This window comes from Scomber japonicus, chromosome 11 (genome assembly GCF_027409825.1).
Source record: "Scomber japonicus isolate fScoJap1 chromosome 11, fScoJap1.pri, whole genome shotgun sequence".
Classification (NCBI taxonomy): domain Eukaryota; kingdom Metazoa; phylum Chordata; class Actinopteri; order Scombriformes; family Scombridae; genus Scomber; species Scomber japonicus.
In genome coordinates, this window is record NC_070588.1 from 5,384,293 (window position 1) to 5,397,083 (window position 12,791).

General features: G+C 39.1%; 1 protein-coding gene across 1 annotated transcript in view; it reads right to left on the reverse strand.

Moving 5' to 3' along the window:
- Nucleotides 1-4,085: 4,085 nt before the first annotated feature.
- LOC128367754 (collagen alpha-3(VI) chain) overlaps nucleotides 4,086-12,791 on the reverse strand; it is a 112,157-nt gene continuing 103,451 nt past the window's right edge. Inside the window, exons 28-42 of the mRNA XM_053328387.1 lie at nucleotides 12,648-12,710; nucleotides 12,336-12,368; nucleotides 12,183-12,219; nucleotides 12,061-12,072; nucleotides 11,452-11,945; nucleotides 11,242-11,344; nucleotides 10,234-10,935; nucleotides 10,019-10,121; nucleotides 9,859-9,914; nucleotides 9,449-9,709; nucleotides 9,098-9,172; nucleotides 7,860-8,045; nucleotides 6,680-6,745; nucleotides 5,129-5,314; nucleotides 4,086-4,944 (exon numbers count right to left, since the gene is read on the reverse strand). Coding sequence (XP_053184362.1) covers nucleotides 4,904-4,944; nucleotides 5,129-5,314; nucleotides 6,680-6,745; nucleotides 7,860-8,045; nucleotides 9,098-9,172; nucleotides 9,449-9,709; nucleotides 9,859-9,914; nucleotides 10,019-10,121; nucleotides 10,234-10,935; nucleotides 11,242-11,344; nucleotides 11,452-11,945; nucleotides 12,061-12,072; nucleotides 12,183-12,219; nucleotides 12,336-12,368; nucleotides 12,648-12,710 — 2,418 coding nt within the window. The 3' untranslated portion in view covers nucleotides 4,086-4,903. The remainder of the gene's footprint in view (nucleotides 4,945-5,128; nucleotides 5,315-6,679; nucleotides 6,746-7,859; nucleotides 8,046-9,097; nucleotides 9,173-9,448; nucleotides 9,710-9,858; nucleotides 9,915-10,018; nucleotides 10,122-10,233; nucleotides 10,936-11,241; nucleotides 11,345-11,451; nucleotides 11,946-12,060; nucleotides 12,073-12,182; nucleotides 12,220-12,335; nucleotides 12,369-12,647; nucleotides 12,711-12,791) is intronic.

Sequence of the window (12,791 nt, forward strand, 5' to 3'; positions counted from 1 at the left end):
CACCCCAGGAGATAAAACATCTGGACGTTTTGCTGGGGTTGGAGAGAGGACATTTCCCCAGGCCTTTTAAATTCACTGACCAAATCATCTCTCCTCCATACAATGACAAAGCATGCACTTCTCATTTTTTATGTTTATGAATGAGGTCTGATCTCTGAAGGGAGGTCTGCATCCTTGTTCAAACAACTTGTTCAAATCTTGGACTATATTGGAAATAGTTGTAATTGTTGTAGTGACTAAATATTGTGTATTGTTTTAGCTTTTAAAGCTGGCCAAACACTTTGATGTTGTAAACAGTCATGATCAGATTTTCAACCCACTGGACCACCACTGAGTAGTAAAACAAGTTTGCTGTGACCACTTGATATCAAAAGAAACACAAATTAATGTCTTTTTAAAAGGGCAGTGGAAATGTAAATTATAAGCACAAAGTAAAAAACAGTCAGTGGTTTGTTAAAGTGGAAATGTGGTCAGTAACTGTGGCTCCATAGACTGAAGGTATAAAGACACCTGGTCATATTTTAAAGCAGTATTTTCCAGTTTGTTGAAATCACAAGTACTTCAAAGTACACTATCCATGTTTGATTAAATATAAAAGAAAAAATAAAGTTAGATTCTTACAAAGTATTTATTTATTGCTTAAGGAACAAAACTCCTACTCAAGTTGTTAAAAGCACCTAATTTCCAATTACCAAACAATCCTGAGAAATCCTCAGAGCCCTCAATGGAAAGGAGGGAGGATGGAAGGGAGGAAGGACGGATGGAGGAAAGACGGAAAGAAGGTAGGAAGAAATGGGGATGGAGGAAGGAAAGAAGGAAGGGAGGAAAGAGAGAGGAAGGAAAGAAAGAGAGAAGGAGGGAGGGAGGAAGGAGCAGTCAAAACCGACGGGGTCAATTTGACCTGGGAGGACGACAGGAAGATTAAAAGTGTTTTCCAGGATTTATCATACCTTCTCCCAGTATTTACTTACCGTCAGCAGTGTCACTGGCAACAAACGTGGTGATATTTGACAAGGATGAAAAATCATGCAAATGCACAGTTAGTTTTGGTCTCTGTATGACTCAACCATTTAAGTCGGAGAGGAGGTGCAAGTGCTGCCTGGCCTTCAGGTCACAAGATTAGGAAAATCCATCATCCGGAGGTGAGCAGGTTATATTTCTGTCTAAAATGAAGCTTCTGAGACTTTCATCAGCATGCCGAGTGTCACAAAACCACAGCTGACTGCAATAAACTATTAGAATAATTACCTGACAAGATACACCTGGATATAGTTTATAATACCAAAAGAAATGAAAGCCAACATTCAGACAATAAACGTAAGAGACAAGTCTTCATCTGTCAGAACTTCAGGATTATAAATAATGTAACGAACGTCAAAAAAGCTTTCAAACTTCTAAAAATGTCTCAGAAATCTCTTTTTTTATAAAATTACACAGCTAAACAAGATGCATTTCGGGATAGGTGCCTTCTTTATCGTATAAGAAACATAAATTACATTGAATGTCTCTGATTTGTTAAGTTTATATAGTGCATATAGGTGTATCACGTGTACTTTCTGGGATAATCATAAAAATGAGACTCTGCTTACAAGGAAATGTGACTTCATCAAAATCAAAGGTGACCATTAAATGCATGACCCATGGATGTATGAGTTTACCAGAGTGAAGATCCTGAAAGATGTATATCATTATTTAACACGAGCATTGAAGACTCAGATTCACAAGTGATCATTATATCTGGAAAAGAAAGACACATATTTCTTTATACTAAGGAAAATACAATAGACGGAGGAATGCATTCAGTTTTAAAGCATGTGACTTCATATAATTTGTATTTCAGGACACAAAAACACTTTTAGAAGATAGAATCTAACTTCTCTTTTAGCAAAACATTTTCGTACAATTTCTAGTGTACGCTTTCAAGGCGTTGACCAAATTGATTGTGAGGTGACAATCTGGATCATTTGACACATGAACGTGGACTCAATGAAGGGCCAGATCAAGGTGTTTCCTTATAAGCTAAATGTATTATTTAATTTTGATACTAATTTGTTGGAAAATAATATTACTGAAATTAGATTTTTTGGCTGGTTTGATTTAATTTGATTTAACCACAAGATGGTGCTATAATGTGTAGAGCAAACAGGTTATTATACAGGTGACAGAGATGATGGGTTGATTACTGAATGATGCCTTATGTGATGTTTGAAAATGTATATATAGTGGTTTATTCCATTATTCCTGTTTGGCCCCTCATGAAGGTACAACCTGCAATGTTGGGTCTTAATTCAGTATAATGCTGATTGAATAAAGAAGAAGCTTATGAAACAAGCAAGTCTGTGTGTGGTCCTCCTCCTTCAAGCGGTCAAATCCCACTCCCCATGCTCTCCAAAAACCCATCAATATTTCCTAAACCATGTTCTTTACTCGAATACTTCTACTAAGGGTAGAGGAAAAGGCAATCACACATGAATAAAGTGCATTTGTTGTCCATTTAAGATAAAATAATTTAATAATGTTAGTCAGCTACGTCAGTAATTAATGCAATGTGTTGATAAGTGTAGTGTGTGATGCAGAAACCTAACCAACCTGACAGGTGTAGTCCTGGGAGGAGGAGGCATCAACGACGATTCCTGATGTTTCCTGATGTCGTCTCCTGATCCAGGAATCACACGCAGAGGGCGGAAAGAGGCAGCAAGTACATCTTAATAAAGTTTAATACCTTCATCAACTTTTGTAAATCATTTTGTTTTCATACTTGTTTAATGATGCTTTGATGGAATCTCCAACTTACAATGATAACTATTTATGGGTGAAATTGACCCCGTCTGTTTTCACTGTTCCTTCTTTCCCTCCTCCCTTCCTTCCTTCCTCCCTCCCTCCCTCCCTCCCTCCCTCCTACCTAACTTCCTGCTTCTTCCATCCTTTCCGTCCTTCCCTCCTTTGCTCACTCCCTCCCTCCTACCTTCCTTCCTTCCCTCCTTCTCTCTTCCTTTCCTCCCCGACACCTTCCTTCCTTCCTTCATTCATTCATCTGTCCTTCCTTCCTCCCTTCTTCTTTTCCTTTCTCCCTCCCTCCTTCCTTCTTTCCGCCCTCCCTCCTTCCTTCCTTCTTCCTCCCTCCTTTCCTTCCTTCTCTCCTTTCCTCACTCCCTCCCTCCTACCTTCCTTCTTCCTTCTTCCTCCCTTCCTTCATTGACTCAAGGACAACAGGAGGGTTAAAGAATATATGTGTTCATTGTCTAAAGTCCGTCCTAAAATAATACTCACACGCCCATACTGTACTGTATGTAAGAGTTTTTGTTCACTGTAATTGTTTCTCCTGTCAATAGCAAAGCAGTTTTAAGTGATCTAAGAAAACAGTCCATTCCTTTTTTCTCCATCAAATCGTATTCTGCCAAAGCTAATTTTAAGGTCTCATCAGTCAGATAAATCAAGTGGGGAACTTCCAGTGTAATAATCCATTAAGTATAAAATTCCCTCTTTGCATTACTTTCCTCCTGCCCTGGCTCAGCAGGCAAACACAAAGAGGTTACAAAGAGGAGAGGTAACTTTGGCAGATTGACCTCAATAGATTTGTCTAACTTTCAGCTGAACTCCAGAGTGTCATTTTGCAAACAATGAGGATGTAGATTTTGTTTCTCGTGTCTTACATTGGAATCACTTTAGGAAGGGATCTTTTTTTAGGCCAATATTGACACAAGAAACAATAGCAACCAGTGACTCTTTCAATATGCATGTGGGCATGTGACAACTGCAAAAAGACAGACTTAAGACAGCTAATCTACAGAAAACCAATGACTGTTATTTAAAAAAACTAAACACCAAAAAAATAACTGACAATTTAATGTAATTGCAGCAGCCAAATATCAGCTTCTGGTTTTCAATAAATAAAAATGGAGACAAATAGTAAAGTATCCCCAGGCTGCAATTTAATCCAAAAGAAAAACATTTCAAACACCTTAAAATAAATGAAAGATGATATTAACTGTAATTAGCTTCTGGTTTTCTGCAATCTTCAGTACCTTTAAGCATATTTTTATACTTCCTTTCCTTTTAGATTCTTATGTAAAATACTTAATTCAAAACAAGAAAGAAAATAATCAGTTGCTCATGTTTATTAGAAAGTCTAGTTTGTTTTTATTTCCCCAATACCCAGATGAAACATATATTTCAGTAAAACCAAAAATAAAAACAGCTTGACAAGTACATTCCATTTTTCAATAGCTGGAGCTTGTGTGTTTCAGGCAGTGGATCCAGAAGTGCACTTAATGTTAAAATCTTTTTTCTTCTTTTTTTTTTTTTTTTGCATCAGGACAGCTGGTCACTGTCATTTTAATACACACACTGCCATACAAGACTTGTGTAAACATTACTGTGGATTCTGTGACATAGTGAAAAAATGATTCCACAGGGATCAAGTGAGTTTAAAAAATATAAAGCCAATGTTGCTATGTGGAATGTAAAAACACAATATAAAAAAAAAGTTACTGCATTGAATAATGCCAGTCCTGCATGTACTGATTTATTGCTGATCTCTGTCCAAGATATTCATATATGTTTCTTGCTTAATTATAAAACTACATTTTTAAAAATACTCATATGATGGTCCAGGAAACTTGACATTACAAAACTGAATGCACTTAACAACTCCATCTGTAAAACAAACATACTATGTAGCACCAGAAGGTTAAAACAAATCATGCAGCAAATCGTGTTTTGCCTTCCTTCTTGCTGTGAAAAACACTACTTCAAGAATTTAGGGGATAAAGTCTATTTTTGTGGAATCCAGTGCATCCACCATTGCTTTGGTATTGCATCCCGATAGTGTGGCCATGTTGGATGTTTCTCCTCAGAATCCCCTGAACAGAGGTAAAAAGCTGGCCATCTTTCTAACTTTGTCCTATGTTCTTATTGCAGCGCGGACTCCTTGGTTGACGGGTGCTAGTGAGAAACAGAAAAGAAAAAAAACTTAGTTAGCTTCTTATGGGATTATGTTTCAAACACTTCAACAACTACTGTAACCTAACAGTCACTGCGCCAAATTATAAATAAATTAACAATCCAGCTGGAACTTTTTTACCAAACAATTACATGAGATGATGAGATTATTATTTGGATCACGTACCTTGTTTTCCACAAGCCTTTTGACATTGCTCATGTGTGTCAAAGCGATTTTGGTTTCCACCGCAGCCTCCGTACCAGAAGCGTGTGCAGCTCTTGCTGGGGGCATCATAGTGCCACTTGAGGACAAATTTGGCACAAGTGCCTTCCTCCTTGGGAAGCTGGCAAATGTCCACAGTTGTAGAAGCCACTGTGGAGGAAGTGAGAAAGAACAGCAATCAGTAAAAGTATGATAGCATGTGCAACTTTTTGGCAATGCCATATGCTTGAAGTGATTGTAAATATATTTAACCCTCCTGTTGTCCTCAGGTCAAGGAAGGACAGAAGGAAGGACAGGAGGAAGGAAGGAAAGGAGTAAGGACAAAAAGAGGAAGGAATTTAGGAGAGAAGGAAGTAAGGAAGGAAGGAAGGGAGGAAAGAAAGGGAGGAAGGAAAGAAAGGAGTAAGGAGAGAGGGAGGGAGGGAGGAAAGGAGGAAGGAAGGAAGGAAGGAAGGAAGGAAGGAAAGAAGGAAGGAAAGGAGTAAGGAGGGAGGGAGGGAGGAAGGAAAGGAGGCAGGAAGGAAGGACGGATGGAAGGAGGAGGGAGCAAAGAAAGAGGGGAGGAGGGGAAGAAGGAAGGAAAAATGAAAGAAAGAGGGAAGAAGTAAGGAAAGAAGGAACAGTCAAAAGAGACGGGGTCAATTTGACCCGGGAGGACGACACGAGGGTTAATGCGAGGGTGCAATCAGCAGTAAACATATAATGAACATATGATGAACATATGATGAATATTGTTCCAGTGACTTTTTTGTTTGGTGGAATGGAAATCTGTACAATGCTTTTAAATATTTCAAGGAAAGAACAAAAGCACTTCCAACCCTCAAGGCTTTATTCTTCTATAATCATGACATACAGCACATTTGGTTTAGAGTACATTTTAGATTAATGTAAGTATCTTGTGCCAATTTTTTCAGCTCTGATGGGGTACTGACAAATTAAACTTGTTTTGTGTGAGGGGGCTGCTGCAAAAAGAAAAAAACACAACAATGAACCAAATGAACAAGGCTTTCCATTCTTTCTCTCCATGGTTATGACTTGGCTCACTACTGTGACAAAAGTACAGCTTTCTCATTTTTCCATGCTTCATGTTTCACTTGTTCCGTCAGTCATTTAGATCATCTGAGGGGCAGTGGGGGAGGTGGGTGGCTTTGCAGTTGAATACAAAGGGCTCGTTGTTTTGCAAATTGAGCACAGTTGGAGGAAATTGAATTATGCAACAGTGATATAATGTGTAACTGGCGATTTGATGTCCAGATATATGTGCAGCATCAGGAGGTGGTTTGAAAAAGTCTGACATAAATTGTGTTTGATGGTGTGGTTTTGCTTGTTTAAGCTAAACTACAAAGGAAGTGCTTTTTTTCTTTCATATTGGCAAGCATTTGCATATATACACTCACATCAAAGTCAGCTATGCCTTCAAAACAGGGTGTTAGAAGGGAAGGAACAGTAACATGATAGATCTATAGCAAACTGGTGTTATTATTCAAGGTATCGTGAGTGTTTATCAGATCTCACCAGGAGCCGGGAGGATCTCTATCTGCTCAACCTGCTTTACTCTGCGCTGAGGCTCTGCAACTGGCACTGTGGAAACAATCAAATATAAATATTAAAAGAAGCAGACTTTGACCAATGTGGTGTCAACTGCAAGGTGGATATAAATGGCCACATATATTGGCTCAGATGCAATCCTCATTATCTGTCACAAATAATCCAACATTGGCAGTTAACTTCTATTTTTAACTCCACAGCAAGCCTCATTTTCCAAAAGCTCATGTAAAAAAGAGATTTTTACTATTTTGTTTTGTCAAGTATAAGTGAAAATGTAATTTAGCTTCTATAATTCTGTGTATTTCATGGTGGCATGAGTTGGTGCTCAAAATTCAGTCATTCAGTCGTTTTTTTTAAAACAACAGTCTTCAATCTCACAATAAGTAAAATAATGTTTCATCTGAATATGAAATAATAATCTTGTCATCGTCATCTGAAATGACTGTTGCTAGCAGGTTGTAGTTTACTAGGGTAAGGTAATGCTAATGATAACACTTCAGTAGATCTTTTAATACTTCCAGCTGATTCATTTAAAATGAGAAATCTGTAAGAGGTTCTTAAATATACACATGATGACTACATACATTATTCAGGCTAAAAGGCTGAGACTGGACTTGCAGGCTAAAAGTCTTATTTTGTGGACATTTAAAACCAATTTGCATAATTGTTTGTGTATTGCATGTAAGTGAAATGTTATTCATTCTACCAGTGTGCTTCACTGTTAAATGAAAAAAAGGCTTTCAGGATGACAAATAACCAAATTGTTACTAGCAGATATACTGGCACACTGGTTCCTCTACAAATAATGCCAGGTCACTTCTGTAAGTAGCTAGTTAGCAAAGCATTATAAACACATAAACACACTCTTGTGTCTTTGGTTTTGGAAAGGTGTTAAAAAAAATCTTATTAAAGCCCCATGCACACCATTTCAGCATGGGGTACGATCCAAACCTTGACAGGCCTGCTGTGCCTACTTACAGTTTCTAAGCTACAGTATGATCTGGCAATTGCTGCTAGAGGTTTAGCAAACTGACACTTGCAGGTTTTGTGTCTGAGGTTGAAGCTCATGATATGCTGGATTAGATTACACTATCACACCAAGCAGCGGTAGATTCCTTCAGTGAGCCTGGCAGCAACAACCACTTACCTGTCCTCATGCAGCGTTTCAAGCAGAGGGCTTCAGTGTCGAACCTATTCTCATTGCCTCCACAACCTCCATACCAGAACTGAGTACAGATCCCGTGCTTTCTGTCAAAGAACCACTTAGCCTGATAGTCTTTGCATGGCATTCCAGGGTCATAGTCAAACGAGCATGGGTCCGCAAATTCATTAACTAGAACATGCAAAAACAACAGTAGTGGTGGAGGACAGACAGGGAGAGAAGATGCATTAGGGTTAAGATTTAATGTACAACTACATGAGGCATACAATAGCTACTGTGTGCTGCAATCATATGAGAAGCTTAGGGGTGTTCAAAAGGGTCAAATGAGTCTTAGTTCATTCTCATAGGGAAGAAAATGGCATTCAATATAGCATGACATTCTACAGATTGCATTATTAGGAGATTGTGCATTAGAAAATTAAAAGTAGTCAGTAGAAAGAAAGAGGTTTAAGTTCCCATAGGTGAATTGAAAAATGAGTTAGTAGTAACTACAGCTATTGTTTAATGTTAGTTCATTTTAGTCATCTAGGACTTGTTTGGGCTGTGTGGTCCAGAAATCCTTCAAGTTATGAAAAAACTCAGAATCCACTGGGGTCTTGGCTGCATTATCTGACATTTCCTTTGTGGGACAACGCACTGTAAATTGCAGAGTGCTTGTAAAATAAATGCTGACACTGGGGTATCAAAATACAGTATTCACTGAGTTTATGACTTTTCTAGTAAATACGACTTTTCTTTTTTTTGTTCTTAAAATCATATCTGACATTTTGTGCAGGCGAAGAAGCTTACCTCTTCACAAAACTTCCTAAATTTTCCAGTCAGTAAAAATGTTGGGTAATGTGTCTTTCACAATAAGTAACAGCTGCAATACATCTCTTCTCAAGTAAATATGTGCACTTTAAATTCTCTTCAACGCTTTCATTTTCCAACTAAGCAAGATTAATTTATTCTTACACACATTGCAACTTCAATTGTTTTGTTGTAGATTTTGTAAGTTTTCCTGAGTGACCAACACAATATTTGTCTATGTTCTCTTAATTGGACCATGAGGTTTTATCTATATGATTACCATATTGCCTAGGAAATAAATTATGCTGATAATTCAAAGATAACACTTTTTGGAGATCAGAGGTCAACAGAAATAATATATAAACTATGATAAGCATTATTCTTGTAAAAATAAAATTACAGGTTAAAGCAAGCATTATATCCATGTTACTCACCAATCTCTGGTTTGTCCAGTGGTCTTGTATTTACAGTGCTGCTACGACGGCTGGATGGCTTATGCACTGCTGTCTCTGTCAAAGTGACACAAGCATTTATGGAGTGGTTAAAATAATGCAGAGAATATTGGAAAGTAGTTAAGGCACAATAAATGCAAACATTTTTAATTATTATCCGCACACCCCATTCTCTACTGTCCTGAAACATGACTTTTCTACCAGGGAGTAAACCACCATCTTTAGCATTTTGCAATTTCTTGTGTTATGGCACATGTAAAATATTTCGTATTGGTCCTTTAAATAATATATTATAGGATGTTCATAATTCCATATTTTTGTTTGTGGACTTACTGGTAGTGATGATGCCTTTGCGGGTGGAGACAACATGACCATCTGCAGTGTAGGCAGAGACCACAGCGTGATATGACTGACCACTCTTCAAGTTGTCCAGAGTAAGCTCTGTGCCGGACACGTTGGTCTTCAGCACCAGCACGTGGTCATGCAGCCGTGTCACCACCACCTCAAAGTAGACAAAGAGCTTGGGGTCTGGGCTGCTCCAACGTAATTTCAAGCTGTTGGAGGTGATGTTGGAGACGTGCAGCTCTTCTGCGTCTGAGGAAGGTAAGATATGGTGGTGTCAAGGCAGGACAATGTAAATGCCTGTCAGTGGGACTAACATAATGTTATTTTTCATCTACTGTTATATTTTCTGTTGTGAAGCTGTAAGTCTGAGGGGAGAGTGACGTATCCCCCAATCTCACCTTTGTGCTTTGTTGGTTGAACTGCTTGATGTTTCTCATGATGCTTCTGATGTTTCCTATAAATGCAATAATACATAATGAGTAAAACCATCAGTGTTTTCAACAAATTAACAGTGAACAATAATGTGTTGTTAAAAAAAAACAAAAAAACAACACTTACTCCTGTTCGTGTGATGATGTAAATGGGTTTTTTAGTGGCTGGTCACTCTGAAACCACTTGCAGTTTTTGGAGACTTCAGGGGACATGTAGAAAGCATTTTCGACTGAAAAGACAAGCAATACATAACACAATGTCTCAGTCACAGCCACATGGTTAAATGTTATGTAAGCAAATGTGAACAAAGGCGTTAAAACTGAAACCTATTTTGAACTTACTGCTGATATATTTTGGCAGCAGCTGGCCAAAGGTCTGAATTTGACTATCGTAAAATTGTGAGAGGCTGTCCAGTCTCTTGAAGAAGACATCTGAAGGCTCACTGGCCATGCTTGCCAAGACACGAGCATCCCCAGCACTGATTGTCTCACCCACGCCCATGATGACCAGGAAGTAGCCTCTGCATTTGATCTCAGTGGCAATACGCACCAGCTGCACTTCTTCCTCTTCCACATTTCCTGTTACAAAGAGCATGAGTACTTTCCGGTCACGTTGGTGAGGCACTTTCTCAAACACCTGTTCCACTGTTGATTGAATAGCCGCTGCCAGTGAGCGGCCACCTTCTAGCTGCGGTGTCTTCTCCAGCAGGAATTTGACAATATCCTGAGATGACTGGTGCTCAGTCAAGCCAATATCCACATGGATGGGAGAGCCAGTTTTGTTGTAAAGGAACTCAAAAGGTGCTTGTTGGATCACTGACACTCTAGCATGGTGAACAGATGACTTGGGATTTGAAGACACTTGCAGATGCTCCACTATGTGCGCTATGTAGCGTTTAATCTCAGTGAATACAGTTGGGTATGTAGACTCAGAGCTGTCCATGACAAATGCCATATCGATGTCCACGTCTGTGGTGGAAGACCGCTTATCCCGGTTGGTTGTTGGGGGTACATAGTCACATATTTGGTCTGGAGCGCAGATGTCTAGAAAAGGAGAAGACAGAATTTTGATGTAGATATTTTATCATGATTTCTATTATGTCTAAATGGATCAGTCTGAAAAGTTTTTTTTCAGAATGCATGAAACTTTCAGGATTGACTGGGGTCGTCCATATTTAAGCCCAAGTACCAGGGACTTTTTCTATTAACTACGAATTTTTCACAGATATTTCTAAATAGAAACAGTGGTGGTAATACATCAGATCACAGCCACCTGTGAAAAGTATAAAAATGAAAACAATATGCCTCAACTATAACGTCACTGTTACTGCAAAAACATAGAGCTCTTACCGAGGCAGACATGGCAGTTCATAACCTTCTGGATGACTGAATTGTACTGTGCTCCTCCAGCGCTGGGAAGAACAATTACCTGGCCCAATGCAGTGTTGTTGACCTGGTGTGTAGAAAGTATTTTTTCATTTAATCATGACAGATACGGTAAATATGTCTTAAAAAATATGTGTACTGTAATGTGCCCTTTGAGATATGTTTTATTTTTACCCGCAATGCTCTGGCAAGTTTTGAGTCCTCACGGTTGACTAAGAACAGGGTGGCAATTCCTGAATCATGGAGGCGGAGAGCTGCGTTTGTAACTGCTTGTGTGTCCGTGACTTGGCTGCCAACAAAGAAGACGGCTACCTTCCTCATGAGGAAACCACTGCGGACCCTCTTGAAGGTGTTCTGGGCCACAAAGCTCATGGCAGACTCTAGGTTGCGCTCTTTGCGGGTCTGGAGGGGCTGCAATCCCTCGATGCGCTGCACCAGGTCACGTTTCTTCATTCTATCAGCGAACCGGATCTCAGTGGTCACCTCGTTGTTGTACAAAGTCAAAGCAACACGAGCTCCTCTTGGACAGTTGCTCTCAGTGATGGTGATATCTTGGACAATGCGCAGGACTGTGTCACGCATGTTGTTGAAGATAGGGCGACCGATACCCTGAGAGGCATCCAGGGCAAAGGCTAGCTCAGTGGGGTAGAGCGGGCATTCCTGCTGACCTAATGGTGCACATACAGAGGATATAGTTGTCTGTAGAGCAGTGGATGCAGCACATAAACAGTAAATGAACAGTTATATTCTTCTTAAATTATGACTGTTTTTTCATGTACTTACCATAACAGCAAGCTGGTGAAGAGAGGGACACAAAACTTGGTGAGATATTTTGTAGCGTGACCAGTATTGCTTATCATTTCATCATTTTATGAAATTGTTCATAGACATTGAAATATACTTACGACAGTTGTCTCTGATCTTCTTGACCAGGTCACATTGCTGAGGACAAAGACACATTTTAAGACAAATGTTGAAAGAGACACACAGGCCACAGGCATGAGCTCTTATGAGCCCTGTTCATCAACTTTCAGAAAGATGGATGAATGAGTACATACCACAACACCTGGTCCTCTCGGCCCTTTCTGACCCTGAAATACAAAAATAGATGTGTTAACAGTTGGACAAGGCAGGACAAATAATAAACTTTTTGTAGTCCTGAAATACGATTATTTATGTCAAATATTGTGCAGTATAATTAATATATAATGTGCTGTGTGTGTTAAGCTTGGAATCCATGAAAAGACATGAGCATGAACAGCCCACTCAAGATAGTATATATTATAAATCATGAATGAACATATTTTGCAATGGTGGCACTTGTCATTTATAAGGAATGTACACTGTTTATAAGATTTAAAGTTGCTTACATTTGGTCCAGAGTATCCAACCTCTCCTTTCTGTCCAGGTGGACCGCTATCTCCAGAGACACCCTGGAAAGAATAAATGATGAGAAAAATATAATTCACTGTCAGTAGAACTTCAAGAGACTTTAAAGGCTCACTCTCTTCAAA